Below are 14,803 nucleotides of genomic sequence, written 5' to 3' on the forward strand. Positions count from 1 at the left end.
ACGTCAACTTCAACCCTTCTATTAGGGGTCATCACCATTCTCCCATCCGTGGCATATGGACTTCTTCCGCGCCACTAAGGCTTATCACGCAGAGGTGGAAAATCAGGATACATGTCCTTTAAGATCGGGTTCGCTTTCCGCTGCCACCAATGTAGCATCCCCAGACTTCTATGAAGACGAAAGAAAACACAACACTGGGGGAAGAATATATATTTAGTACAGAGAAGGTATCTGGGCTATTGGCATGGCCCGAAGACAAGCCCACCCAGCGAGGTACAAGAAGGCTAATTCAAAGTACAAAAGTGGCACCTTACCAATAAACCGCCATTGCATTACACTTATCCTAAGGTGAAAAGTATTACTTCTGGTTTGTGATCGACTTTAACTCTATAGGTGTAATTTGATAAAAAATAGTTGTTTGAGTAGAAGTTAAAAAGAATATCACTTTTCGAATAAATTTTGGTTTGTAATTAAAAAAGTAAGGGATTTTGGGGGTTATTTCAGTGACGGAACTAGGGTGCGATTTTTGTGTCACCATTGATGGCATTCGAGTCAACTGCTATCGTTAAATGAACGTTGTATAGCATCCAATCAATTTTTCGGCCGTAAAGTTGGCGCGACACTGCGTTTTAAGGGCACTTTTCAAAGAGGTGAAGTAAAAGCATGCATTAGGTCTCGAACCAACCATTCTTACGTCACTGTAAATTGTGGTGCAGCACTTTATCAAGAAAGTTGGTAATATCTGCTCTACAGATGAGATACGAGTCGGTGCATACAAAAAGTTGTGGAAAGCGAGTAATCTTTTGACTGGTAAGGAGGATGCAGCGAACAACTACGCGCGAGCCTACATCAATGTCGGCAAAAAGATGCTTGGTCCACTAATGGAGCAGGTCCGTATCACGGCGGAGCGTTGCGACGGTCTTGCAGGATTCAATGTAGTTCACTCATTAGCCGGTGGAACCGGCTCTGGCCTTACTGCTCTTCTCCTGGAATGTCTCTTCGAGGAGTACGTCAAGAAAGCACGGTTTTCCACCACTATTTACCCATCCAAAATTTGCTCCCAGTCTACTGTAGATCCCTACAATACCCTTCTGTCCATGAAAGCCACCATGGATACTCTGGACTGTTCTCTCTTGATGGATAACAAAGCCATCACCGATCGTTGTGTTGCGCAGATGTTAATTGAAAAGCCGACCTACACCACGCTAAACCGCTTTGTTGCCATGCTTGTCAGCTCCATTTACCTCTCACACAGATTCGCCTTTATGGGCAACCAACACGCCGATGTTTTAGAGCTTCTCACCAACATCATCCCCTACCCCCGCATCCGGTTCCCTATTGTCGGCACCACTCCTCTCTACGCCAAGGCGAATCAGCACCACGAGGTAATCAGTGTCCCAACCATCACTCGCAGGGTCTTCAGTCAAGAGGCAATTACTTTGGATTGCAATATCGAAAAACGGTATTTCATCTCAGTCGCTCTGCTGTATCGTGGAGTAGCATCCACTGGTGAGGTGGTTGCAGCGCTGAGAGATGTGCGATACAACCCAGAGTTTGCAATCGCAGAGGGTTTTTTGGATTGGTGCCCCAACAAGTTCAAGGTGGGAGTCACGCCGTTTCCCCCAGTTACAGTGCCCACCTGTGCTATGGCGGCTGCGCCTACTTCAGTGTGTATGATCGCGGGAAATATAGCAGTGAGTGATGCGTTCAAGTCGACGGTGGATAATTTTGACATGCTCTTTAAGAAATGCGCCTTCATCCATTGGTTTGTGTGTGAGGGGCTGGAGGAGGCTGAGTTGAAGGAGGCTAGGGATGAGCTTTGCGGCCTCATTAACGAGTATGTCAATTTGGTGGATCGTGATGCCTCTGCTGAAGCCTGTCCCGAACAGACGACCGAATCGGAAGACGGCGGTTGTCCGATGGTGTTTACAAACACTACGACTCCGACCATGAGAGGAGCAACTGTAGCACCACAAAGACCACCCGAACATCTGCACATTAATATGAGAATGCGAGAGAGAATACCTGGTCCGAGTACCCCCTGTCAACCGATTTTGAATGGGCCTTGTGCAGGTCGCGGATTTCCAAATCCATACAGTCCGCGTCCCATTTTGAGCATTAATATGTCCAATACACGTCCACGGAACAGAATTCGGTCGGAAAGGCCTCTTGTAGCGTACAGAGGAAGAAGCGTTGCACCACCCTCCCCGGGGATGTTTGAGGAAATTGAGCAAGGATGCCCATACGGTTTCTTCAACATATTCAACCAACAGCAGGCGGAAACGGAGGAATTCCCTCCATGGACTATGTGGGATGCGCGCCCTAACGGCATACCACCCTTCCCTACCTTTCAGTCACAATTCTGGAGGTGTTAGAGCAAGAGGAGCCTCGCTTTTTAGTAACTCCAGTTCGTACCCCCTAAAGTTTGTGCTAATTTCCACTAAGACGTTTTGTAGAAATTATATTGTTCCTCTGTTTATTCTTTATTTTTAGCAATGCTTGCCATCAAGGTTTCAAAGGGCGATTAACCGCGGCAGCCCAAATGATTTATTAGTTACATTTTACACCGACACCAATAGTATTGTGGCGATTCAAAACTGTTTGAGACAATTTTGTGGAATCAGTTATCATAAACTGGTACCCAACGCGTACCACATTCGTGGAGCGCCACATCTACGTGATGCTGGTAGGAGACGTGTTAATTTAGAGAAAAGGTCTGCATTTTAAATCACTTTGCCCTATACACAGCATTTTTTACCTCATTCACAATGCCGGCAAAAATGCACTAAAACGTGTGCGGATTGTACAAAAATAGAAGAGGCACGGAGCTCCAGTTTGTTCTAATCGAGTTCCATCGAGACGTCTTCAGCGGGATCGGCAGCGCCGGAGGGAGCGCATTTCTGCGGTAGAGGAGCACTGACCTGAAAGATGTCCAAGTCGTCCTTTATGCTAGGGATGCCCGGGGGAGGTGTCGTTGACAGGGAGTAATCCAACAACTGGAAGGGTTCTTTCGGAGGACTTTCATTGATATCTGCGAAGAGCGGAAAGAAATTAGTCACAGTACTTTTATCGCTTTATGAGTACGGGTTTAATTTCTCCCATTGCGTAATGAGTTAAGTGAGAGAGGTAGTTCAATCACGGAACGCTAAAATACCGCAATATTACAACCTTAGATGCTTTGTTTTGGAAGATATACACTGTTAGGAGATGGGGTGTTTTTCGCCATGAGGATACCGTGATAAAACCACGGGTGCGCCAATAAGATGCAGCTTTCGTAATGGGAGTTAGGGAGCTGTAGGAGGCTTTTAATATCTTCTATTGGAATACACAAATCTATCACCCTCCTCCAATGAGACAAGTTTGCCAATTCTACTTTTTTATACGTTTTGTTACTGGAAGCAAAGGAGACTCCCCCAGTCATAGATAAACCCGTTTCTAGCTCACTTTATTTTCAGAATGTCTATTCTACTTTACAAGCAATTATCTAATGCTAGGGAAACACAAAATGGTATGAGGTCTCTCCGTGGTCAAGTTTTGCGATGGCATAAAGCCTTACATTGTCTCATAAGAATATGACTTTCACCTGATTGATGAACTAGTCCCGACTATTTCTGAAGATTTTTTTTGACCACCGTCGAGTTGTATCAATTTGCGTCGATAAATCGCATGTAATTGTTTGGCCTTTAGGAAGTGAAAAATCTCCTCTACGGTCCACTACACATAACTAAACACACAGAGAAAGCAAGCAGCCTTTTGGGAATGCGGTGCACAATAGTGGATTGCTGGGTAATGAACAACGACACGGTTGCCTGTATTTAACCAAAAAACTCATTATTAATCGGTAGCTAATCCGAAATCCAAAAGTACAATTTTTATGGCGTATGCTAACGGAGTGAACGACAAAGTGATAACCTTTAAAGTTTACTACCGACCATTGGGGCCAGTGAGATTCAGAATCAATTTGTCCGACAGAGTAGTCGTCATTATTGACGATTGGCATTTCCAATTGCTGCACACAAGAAAAGAACGCCTCTGTTTGTCTTCTACCAGAGCCTGCCCATTATCTTCCCATTCCAACACTAGCACACAGTCAAATAGAGGTATTTTGAATTCTTCCCAAAACCCACCTCGTCCAACCTCGAACTCATCATTATGGGTGGTGATAACCACATCATTAGCAGTAGCATTGACAGTGTTAGTCGGAGCCAACGAGAGTGGCACCTCTAGCTGTCGGGCGTACTGGCGCACGCAAATGTCTAGGAGGTCTACGGCGGTGGTGGAGTCAGTGCGGCAGGTGTGCAGGGGCAGTGCGGTCTGCAAGGCACGAATGGCCTCTCCGTAGCGACCCATCTGGGCGTAGATCAAGCCCATGGTCTCCAGCGTAGTTGGTGAGTTCTCCACCAGCTTCAGCGCTGCGGTATGCATCTTCAACGCTTCCTCAAAGTGACTACAAACAAGCGAGTGAGAAGGTCATTAACAAATTCTCCATCGGAGTTTACAAATAAAATCGACCGTCACAGCCCACGTTTTGCAGTTCTGACATGACAACAAGCTCTTCAGATTTTTTACTAATTCCATTGCCGGCCAGTAAATAAAAGGAGTGAAATTGCCCTTACAATAAGGACATCTTGCATCCATATTATTATTTTAGACTCTGCTACTCTGTTTATTAAACTATTTGGTGAGACTAGTTGCTATAAACTGATAAAGAAAATATGTAACATATGTAACGCTGGTAACAAACGTGTTAGTCAAAAGAAAACCGACAATGATGAGGTGTAAAAGTAGTGGAACGCACCCAAGTTCGCGATAAGCGTGACCCAAATTGTTGAGTAGGGGTTCCCAATAGGGCGCAATAACTTGACCACTGAGTTGGGAGATGCTGTGATAGGCCTGCTTCAACAGCTTCAACGCTTTGTTGTACCTTAAATCATACAGAAGAAGGTTAGTTTGAATCACCCGCTAAAGGTCTTATTGAAAAGATTTACACTCTAGAACCTTTATTTTGCAAATTAAAAGACCCTAACATCAAAGGATGGTAAAAAGTCGACCAAACATGGTACGACTCCACCTCAAGGTATTTTGTGATCTGATCAATCATAAAAAAGTTTTAGCACATTTCAAAGTAGTTTCTTGCCTATAAATGCCTCAAATAACATGAGGATGAGCAAAGGTCTTTGATGCTGAAGCTAAAGGTAATAATTCCAAAGAGCACCCAGACAATCCCAAGAGTCGTGAACTAAGAGCCCACAAGAACTGCAAGGACTCAGGTGTGCTAGATGACGACCAAAAAAATAACTTTCCAGTTTCCATTTAATAAAAGGTAATAAAAACCCTTTACACCGGAGCTGTAGCTTAGTCGATATTGTGGATCAGATTCCAGTTTACAATTTAATGTCTTGGATAAAAGATCACCGCATAGGTCTCGCTTTGCTTGAAATCAAAAGAGGAGAAAATTAATGTATAGATGACAGTTTCACTACGTCACAAGTTTCGCATCGGTTTCCCCAATAGAAGGTTTACCCCACAAGCTCGCACTTTATTAAGAACTTGCCACAAAGATCAAACTTGATGCAGGTATACTACAACTTTCGTTCTCTACCATATCTATGCAATTAAGCAGGTGAAATAAAGTCCCGAGATTAATAGTACTTCATATTCACCACAGCATTTACTTTGCATGGAACCGAATCTGAAAAACAGCGAATAAAGCCAAGATAACTGAGAAAAACCGATTTCTTTGACGACACTTAGCGGTAAAACGTAGACCTCACAATTTGCAGGCGAATGCAAAAGTAAGTCAATACATAAGAGCGGTTGGTAGTTTAGTATTAACAGAGCTTAAAAGTTCTACCGACAACTCCTACTGACAAAATCAAGGTAACAATTTGACAATCATTTTCAACATTCTAGGCGCACTGAATCAAAATTGTATGAGCGAATAAGCGAAAAAAAACCCAATTTGGATAGAATCCCATCTTAATTGCATTTACAGCCATTAGGGAAAAACTACAATTCAGCGTTAGGTCGAATAATGTTAAAGGCTAAACTATACCTCACGATTAACCCCCTCGAAGATTGGAGAAACAACAAATCTGGGAAACGATGAGCATGCAGGTGATTTGATTACTTCTGCTAGAAGACATGGGTCGAACATGGTAAAATCCTATTTTATGGTTAAACGTTGTGAGGTTAAAAAGCAATAATGGTTTCAAAGCTAGTGGGATTGATACGCCGTCATTAGGAAGGATCCGCATTTTGCAAAGAATGAAGGATAACGCAAAACAAAAGGACACGATCAAATTCTACCTTCGCTAAAATGAACGAGAAGAAGCTTTTATCCTCAGTGCTACGCTAATCGCTACTAAAAAAAGCCACAGCTGCCAATAAAGTCGAAATATAGTTTGCGACTGACCGTTTGAGGCTAAGAGCTAGAGTCCCCAATTCGTGGAGAACAGCAGGATCAGAGGGACTGCGTTGGAGAGCATGTTGCATGAAGCGCTCTGCTAGAGCCTGATTTCCGCTCGAACTATATTCCACTCCAATGTACAGCATTGGCATATGGGAACTAGGGGAGACGAATGTTTCAGGACTGCAGATAGTACGTGCGAATAAGGGGGTAAATAAGTAGGAAGGCTCACTGTCGAACGATTTGAGCGGCGGTGCAGTAGGCGGCAATAGCCTGATCGTGCTCACTGTCGGCAGCGTAAGCGTGTCCCAATGCCAACCATGCGGGTCCAAATCGACGGTCTTCTTGAGTAGCTTTCCTATCCACGAAACAGAACCCAAATAACACCCTACGTCTAACATCACAGCCTTAGAAATAACAAACTGTCCAATTTACCGCCTAAGAAAACCTAGTTGTGAAAAATAATTCAGAAATACCGGCAGACCTAATCGTTTCTGAGTAGTCCTTTTCAAGGCTAGGACGTAAAATGGGTGTAAGAGATAACCGCAAGTCTCACCGAAGATGGCGCTTGGCCAAATCATTTTTGTGAGTACAGAGATAATAGGAGCCCGTCGCGAACCAAGAAACCTTCTTTAATGATTAGCTCTAATCAGGCACACTTACAGCACACTTTGGGAAGATTCTAACCAAGTTGTTTGCAAGCATGAATAGATCTAAAAACAGTATGAAGAAAAGTAGTCTACTTTACCGTTCGATTTATCGAGCATCTTCAAAACGGATATGTGAACAGGTAAGCATTCTGGATTCAAAGGATCATTTGCCAGGATGCTAAGTCAATAAGTGAAAACGAGCATTAGTGCTGGACATACCGTGAGGTTATTTCGAAACATTTCCTGTAGTGATTGATGGACAGAAAATACTCAGCTTGCGTGAGTAGAACATCCACGCTATTTCTCAGCGGTATCATTTCCACAAAACTACCAGCCGGATTGCCTTGAGGAACTTTGCACGAATATATGTTTTTGGTGGCAGATGATAGGGCCTGCGAAAACTCAGGAAATTCTAGCTTTGAAATCCGATTCTCATCTAAAAAGTTAATAAAAGAAGATAATAAACCATCGTCGGAGAGGGCCTCCAGCTTCAGTAACTTTTCCAGAGCCTCAAAACAGAAAGGATCCAATCGGAACGCCTCCTTGTAACAGTTTACTGCCAAGGCAAGATTGTTAAGTGCTTCGTGAACGTGTCCCCGTAGGAGAGCAACGCTGCTATTTAGCTGAGATTCATTGGATTCAAATGAAAGTTTTAAATACCATAACATGACTAACGCCATCCGGAAGATACACAGAATCTGAACCGCTTAACGCCACATCGTGTTGGACGTCGGGATTTGAGAAATTAATGAAGGAACAAGATGTTGACTTGAGAAGATTCTGTTGAAAGCTTTCCAAATTCTCCAAAACATTAAGTGCCTCAACGAATTCGTTGCATTTGAAGTAGCATTGGGCAACAAGAAAACGCGCATAATAACTGTCCTAATGGATACTTACTAGAGCAAACGTTACAACTAACCCGTAGTTTATCATTTCTAGTTAAGAGGTCGATTGTTCTACGATATTGACCTGAATTAATCAAGACATCGGCAAGCAGAAGAGTGTCTTTGATGGTGTCTACGGGAAGTAGTTGGGATAATTTAGCATACCTTTAGATAGGTTTATTAATTTGTCAGCCCAAAAAATAGCCGATCGGTGCTGATGCTACAAAGGTAATAATTAGTTCTCTACTGGCCTCAACAAACCATTTTTACACATCTCTGTATTAGTGCACGCAAGCACTTAGCATCATCACAACTCATTGCAAAGTACTTGAATTCGTCCCCTTCTATTTTCAACCAATAAAACGTGAGCTTGTTTACTTTTAATAAAAATAAACTAAAAAGTTTAAACTTAAAAGAAGGGAGAAATATAGTCCAATTACAACTCTGTTGCGAAAAAATAGTCTAGATACCCACCAGTGGCAATAATTTACAACCGATATCTCAAATCAAGTTCAATGTTCAAACCTGGCCCAATAAGCATGGTATACCCCACATGAGGCGGCCGATAATGACATCAGAATATAATTCAAAAATATAGATTGTTTCATCTGGTTATTAAAAGAGACTTACTTATGAATGCATGTTGCTTAACTTCCTCGCAATAATTCACCTACCTTTAATTGAATCGGTAAGCATAGCCGTACAAATGCACGATCATTGACCCTTATGCTATTCACAAATGAACACCAGATTCAAATTGAAATAAGTACGTTATGTACATATTTTGCGGTTTTGGTTGTTACTTCTTTTTTAGCATTACTATTTGGGAATACACCCCAAATATTTAACCCTCAGGAATCAATGTGAAAATATCTTTGATGCAAGACCAGATTTGCAATTTTGATTCCCAGAACTAAGCGCACACATGCGGCATGCTCATTTTACCTAACAGCATGCCTTTATGTACTCCACTTGTCTGCGTTTCTAAAAATATTGTAGGTAATATCTACAATGTCTGTGTTGTTGAATTCATCATCGCCTTCCTATGTATCTCTAGGCAGTAACTTCTTTCCACACAGAGGCTGCTTACAGAAAATGCACATGATCAAACAGTGGCCACACCCATGACATGGATTCACGTGGTGGTTGGCATACAGATGGGTGGAGGTTTTGTGATTCATTTTCACTGTACTTAACATCATGGCCTTTATTTACCAGGGTCAAAAGCCTCTTCATAGAAGAAAAATTGGGACTCTTATGTATCGCTGGATTTAATGACTCAGGATATTGGACCCCATCAGGAATACTTCAAGTGACATGGGGTCGGTTTGTGCAAACTACATGCCTGAAAGGACCACGAAGAGGAAGTAAACGCCGCTGCTCTCTAAGCTGTGATAACCTGAAAACTTTCGTAAATGAAATACCGCCAAAATTGTGTATCTTTATTTCATAGAATAGCAACGGAATCAGCATCATTTTCTTCCCACTAGTAGGTTTGTTTGCACAAAGAACAAACAACTCAAAAAGCCAGGGGGATAGAGCTCCACAGAGGGCACAGTTGTCACCTTGAACTGGAGTCGTCTTATGGGCCATCGTACTTACGCGTTGTCATTGAGACGGTGTAAACAAAAAATGTACATAAGTGTGTGACTCAATAAACTTGACAAATGTACAGGATCTGATGCACCAGTATAGCCATAAATATGACAGCTTTCCCCATTCGCTATAAAAATGACAGCCAGTTACATCAATAGCTGTCTTGAAGTAAAGTTCCGTATGAATTCGCACTGATAAAAACGCCTCAATCCAACTACACCCTAGTTTTCCATTTCCAGGGGAAAAATACTTCGTATATGATCACCTATTACAAGGATTTAGTGATTGCATTCTAAATGCCACCGCGTCATTCGGGCTTAAGAATAGGCCCAAGCCTTTGGCCTTTGTTGGAAATGTTTCCTCCTCCACGAAGCACGCCGATGATGCTTGGAAATTCGAAGTAATATGGTGGCAGTTTAGTGAAGACCTTTATGATCGGCCATGAAAGCATCTTTTGCCGAAGGAACAATTTATAGAAGATTCAAAAGGTCTTGCGTGTTTGAGTAGGACCCTGATCCCTATCTAAGCGCACGATTGACTGAACAGTTTTGTAATTACGTTACCTCTAGCATTTATTCACTAGATCATACCCTCGAATGAAAAGTCAAATTATGTCAAGCTAGAACAATAAAACGTCTTGACAGTGATGGCAAATACTATCCAGAGATTCCAGTAGTGAACGTGATGTTAAGGGCATCATGACTGACAGGCATAGAGATCACAGGTAGTCACATGTAGTCATAATAAAAGCAGTCGCAAGGCTGATGACGGTGCTATTGAATAGTACTTTACCAAATCTAAGAATTGGGCTCCAAAATTCTTTGATTGTGTAGTACTTTGTTCGTTTAACTTTTCGTTTTGGTCAAGTGGGTGCGGCAGTAGTACTTCCATCCAACGTCATGGCCTGCGGGTCAAGGACATATGTGATAACTCTCTAGACAGTTTCCCTTCCAACTCGGGCGAAACTTCGGATCCAATAGAATTGCCAAGAGGGGCGGTAACATGGTGGTCAAATGCCTTTACAGTTGCACGCAAATTCGATGAGTAGTGCGGTTGGTTCGTGGGTATTGGTCGTGTAGCACTAAATACGTTGTGATGCCCGACTAGGTAGGTTGACCAAGGGCGGCGATGGGGACGACGCTTGAAAGAGAGGGGAGCTAGGTAATACCTTGATTATTTGCTGAACTCCCATATAGCTTCGCGGACATTTGAGGTTCCATGATTGTGCTTCCGATGGACGGCACGGCCTCTGTACCATTCCAGTAGCCCTCAGCCCTTCTCTACGCTGGCGGTTCATTTTCTTACCTTTAATACTACGTCTTCTTCTGTCTTCAGGGGAAGTCTCGACGCGCTAAAATTGTAGATCGCTGCATTATCCCAGATTTTTTTACGGGTAACACTGCTACCACTTTAGGAACGTTCCTGTTTTAGCCACCACTTTACTTCGATGCTTTGATATTTACAAATGATGATGGGTAGAGAGCATAACCGTTGACCTAAGGTGGGATTTTGATGCAGTGTCGTAGAAAAGCTTAGGGCCGCTGCTTAGAAAGGGACAGAATAAGCAAATCAAAGTTTTAAGGAGTCCCAAAATTGCACTATTTTGAAATAAAACCTTTACTGAGAGAAATTAAACCAGAATTCTTATGCCAGTTAAATTTACCAATAATACCATAAAACCCTATTTTAGCTTCATAATTACATATAAAGAGGTGGATTCTGTTCATATTTTCATTGTATTTAGGTGAATTTCGACCACAAGCCGCAAACCTCGGGCTTGCATAAAGAAATCAGACCGCTTTTAGCCGCGTACCACACAAATGTACGCATCTGCGCTCTCAATCGGTGTCTGCGAGTTGATTTGTTGCCAGGGTGGTGCCCGGGTACCACAAAACAAGGCATGTGATAGATAAAGGAGCAACACACCTAACAAATGTTAATACATTGTCCCTCCGACCCCGTGGTCCCTTTGGCTCCCTCAAGAGGCTTTCCATTGGTGGCTGTGTTGCTTCCACACAGCATGATATCATCGTATGGCGATAGCCATATTTTTTCTCATTTTGCTTTGCATCTAAGCTCTTCTACTATTATTAAAATTTCAGTCTTATCATTAACGCTTATAACTTCTCCCATAAAATTGCTGCCTCTTTCTACACCGAAATACACTTTAAAAGCGGTAGTTATGAATCCCATCAAGCTTCCAGTGACGTTCACTTGAATGCGGAGGGATACGCGGCCAAACGGGGGAACGCGTAGGCAATTCGTGGTTTCTCGGTTACTACAAAGCAGAGACCGAATTACGATAATCAAGCCGTACGCATGTAAAAGGGGATGAGCGATCCTTTTCCCTAAGTGTTCACAACCTTGTTGGCAATAAAGTGGGAATCTTGATCCAAAACATTGCACTCGCGGAAAGAAGCAGCTATAAGATCGAATAAAGCGGCAGACTGGGTGATGGCAGATGCTGAGAGAAGGCTAGTATGGAATTATGTATTATGGGAATGACCGATTCATGAAAAAACACCAGACAGAAGACAGTGAGTGTCGACCACCACGAAAGTTAAGCCCAGTCCACCACCCACGAACCCCAAAACTAGTCTCAGGTGGGTCCCTTCTAACCTTTTTGTTCACTCCGTACCTGTGTACCGGTTCCAGGGGCTTCAACTGGATGACGCCGTTAAGTACTGACGAAGTACTCATGCATTCCCGACTATTTGATTCGACTTAACTGAACTGAGAGGCCAGTTTGACGTGGTGAATCCTGACAAGTCGACAAATCTGGTGCCCAAACCCACAATTAGTACGGTTAACCACTGGTGCCAGGTCGACAAGGCCAAACAAAATTGGCTAGTCCGAAAGTCAACCAAATCGGGGAACGCACGCACAACTGCCCGGGGCACCAGCGAGTCGTGAACCTTATCCAATTCCAAAACCGCGTTTTTAAAAATGCATGCCCAGAGTCTAACAGGGGAGATCTTCGCCAACCAGCAGCTAACGATGGCTACCTGACTGAGATTGTTAGTGCCTGTAGCCCCAACATTGACCAAACCTAGGCGTTGACAATTGAGCCCCTCCAAAGAATCGAGTCATTTAGAGAAGAGACGACATGTTTTAGAAACTGAAATAGTTGTAAGCGACAAGATGAAATAGTACTGTCGATTGACTGTAGGTTTATTATGAAATAAGATCCAACTTGACGTTACAGCGATGTTAGTCACCTCGAAGAGACCTTTCAAAATTGACACTACTCCCGGCGTTCATTGCGTTCCTTAAATGGGAAAAAATAGCAGACTGGACACGTTCACTACACCAAATACTACAAATATATAAATTGTCAAGTTACAACTTGGAAACTAGCGTGACTCGTGACACAAGCAAAGGCATTGAACATCGGGTTCATCACGTCACCGAAATTCCAGTATTGCCGAAAAGAATAGGACAAGTAAAAAGATAGTGAGAGAACCAGGAAATAACACTCAAAAATAACCATAACGACAGATGGCATTGTAAAAAACGACTGCAAGGACTACAGCACAATTAACCGACAAGACAATAAGGACTCAGTATGAAAAAATGGGAAAGCGTAAAACCAACCCTTCTTGAGTTGAGAATAATCAAAAGATGACGGAACAGTTCAATGACGTCGACGAAAAGATCCAGTGCGTGTCTAAAATAAAACAAATAGTAGCTTCTGAGGTGACGTAAAGTAAATTGGAAGTAAAAAGGCCAATCATTAAGCACCCATTTTGTGGAAAATTTAACTGGGATAAGTAGCCATTTAAGCCTAAAATAGCTTCAAGGAATATTCTGTTCTGCTGGACTTGACTTTCTTAGATACATGCTTAGATTTAGAACCCAAAACTTTTAAAATTGCCTGAGATGGGAACCACAAATATGAATACCAAGCGCCACAAAAGAAGGCGCACCTTATAAAGTCCACATCACCCAACTGACGCTTGAAGACAATGAGTTGAGTATCGTAGACGACAAAACCGCAGAAAATGAGGAACGAGAGGTAAAGTTCCACTTGGAAAAGCGCTGGCGACCGCAAGAAGAGGTTCATTAGTCCGAAGGTGGAGATGACGCCAATAGCCGTGCCAAGAACGCCTAGCAGACAAATGTCAGAAGTGATAACGTCAGGCAAGGGGTTGCGGCAACCTAACCTCTGGCCTGCCAGCTTACCTATCTAAACAGCCGAGGTACATTCAAGAGTACGTGAACTACCGGCTTAAGTCCCAAAGTTAAAAAACCCGCCCAGAAAATTTACTACGTGACTAACACCAAATGAGTTCCAAAATAGTACTTCAAGAAATAACAAATCAAAGGCTCACCCCCAAGGTAGACGAAAAGACGTTTACGAGTGAGTAATGACGCGAAGGTAAAGGCGACGAAAATAATCGCCGTTCCCAAAAGTGCAGCGGACAAAGAGGATGGGTTAACTTGAAGGGCGAAATTCACTAGTGGTCCAAGTCCGATGCCTACGAGGAAGAATTCCCAAAGCTGAAGATCCAGCAATAATGATAACCAATACTATACCTAACCAATGTTAAAAGGAATGAAGTCTACATCACAGAATGGCCTCAAATGCGTAAACCAAAACTAACGCACCCGTCGAAAGAGTGAACACCAAAAAGGCGGTCATTCTGCTCCAAAGTTGAGATTCGGTATGTTGCGTGAACATAATGTAACAACAAGAAACGATGGAGGCTATTGCGGAGAGGATCAAGACACTAAAAGCCCAATGCTGTAAAAGAGAAAAAGCAGAGAATAACTTCCTTGCCCCATTTAAGGCAAAACATAAGTTGTTCTCACATCCTCACATTTAAAACTAGTAATAAAACTACCTGGATCAATGAAGAAGTTGTAAAAACAAACGACCCGATTGATGCCGCAATAAGCCCCACCGAGAGAAGACTGTAGACATTTTTGAGGTGAATCTGAACAGGTTTTTCTCTAAAATATTTCAAGAATGTATCGTTTGGGGCAAGCAACGATTTGAGACCAGAAGAAACGACTACAGGCATAGGTGTAAGGCTCCAAAGACTCAAAAAAACGTAAAAGTACGTGAACAAGGCACGCTGTAAAATAGCGAAAACAAAATCACAATGGACTACAAACGCCACATATACAGTCCAGATTAGGACATATTCCGATTCACTCGAATAAAACCACTTACATATCCCGAAATGTGAACAACACATTTGGGTCGAAGTAACGAGAAGTCCCCGTACGTGACATCACGAAACCGTACACCTGTGGTATCT

General features: G+C 42.7%; 3 protein-coding genes across 3 annotated transcripts in view; 1 reads left to right on the top strand and 2 right to left on the bottom strand. All coding sequences in view use genetic code 11, as the record gives it.

Annotated features, from left to right (window-relative positions):
- Positions 1 to 2,554, top strand: part of EGR_05087 (Tubulin alpha chain) — a gene marked incomplete at both ends in the record, with an annotated part of 3,806 nt that extends 1,252 nt beyond the window's left edge. The window contains 2 exons of the mRNA XM_024494336.1: positions 754 to 2,308; positions 2,494 to 2,554. Of these exons, the coding sequence (XP_024351285.1) occupies positions 754 to 2,308; positions 2,494 to 2,554 (1,616 nt within the window). The remainder of the gene's footprint in view (positions 1 to 753; positions 2,309 to 2,493) is intronic.
- Positions 2,555 to 2,840: 286 nt separating this feature from the next.
- EGR_05088 (Cell division cycle protein) lies at positions 2,841 to 8,261 on the bottom strand (the record flags this gene model as incomplete). The annotated part of the gene is made up of 13 exons (XM_024494337.1): positions 2,841 to 3,031; positions 4,128 to 4,447; positions 4,799 to 4,924; positions 6,416 to 6,568; positions 6,642 to 6,767; positions 6,966 to 7,036; positions 7,073 to 7,122; positions 7,158 to 7,237; positions 7,279 to 7,682; positions 7,720 to 7,941; positions 7,979 to 8,076; positions 8,109 to 8,163; positions 8,205 to 8,261. The coding sequence occupies 13 exons, from the start codon at positions 8,259 to 8,261 to the stop codon at positions 2,841 to 2,843; spliced, it is 1,953 nt and encodes a 650-aa protein (XP_024351286.1).
- A 4,522-nt stretch (positions 8,262 to 12,783) lies between these two features.
- On the bottom strand, positions 12,784 to 14,777 carry EGR_05089 (putative Bax inhibitor; the record flags this gene model as incomplete). Its single annotated transcript, XM_024494338.1, has 7 exons — positions 12,784 to 12,807; positions 13,134 to 13,206; positions 13,466 to 13,646; positions 13,871 to 14,017; positions 14,148 to 14,283; positions 14,384 to 14,492; positions 14,716 to 14,777. The coding sequence occupies 7 exons, from the start codon at positions 14,775 to 14,777 to the stop codon at positions 12,784 to 12,786; spliced, it is 732 nt and encodes a 243-aa protein (XP_024351287.1).
- Between the last annotated feature and the right edge of the window lie 26 nt (positions 14,778 to 14,803).

Source organism: Echinococcus granulosus (assembly GCF_000524195.1).
Source record: "Echinococcus granulosus chromosome Unknown EG_S00035, whole genome shotgun sequence".
NCBI lineage: Eukaryota > Metazoa > Platyhelminthes > Cestoda > Cyclophyllidea > Taeniidae > Echinococcus > Echinococcus granulosus.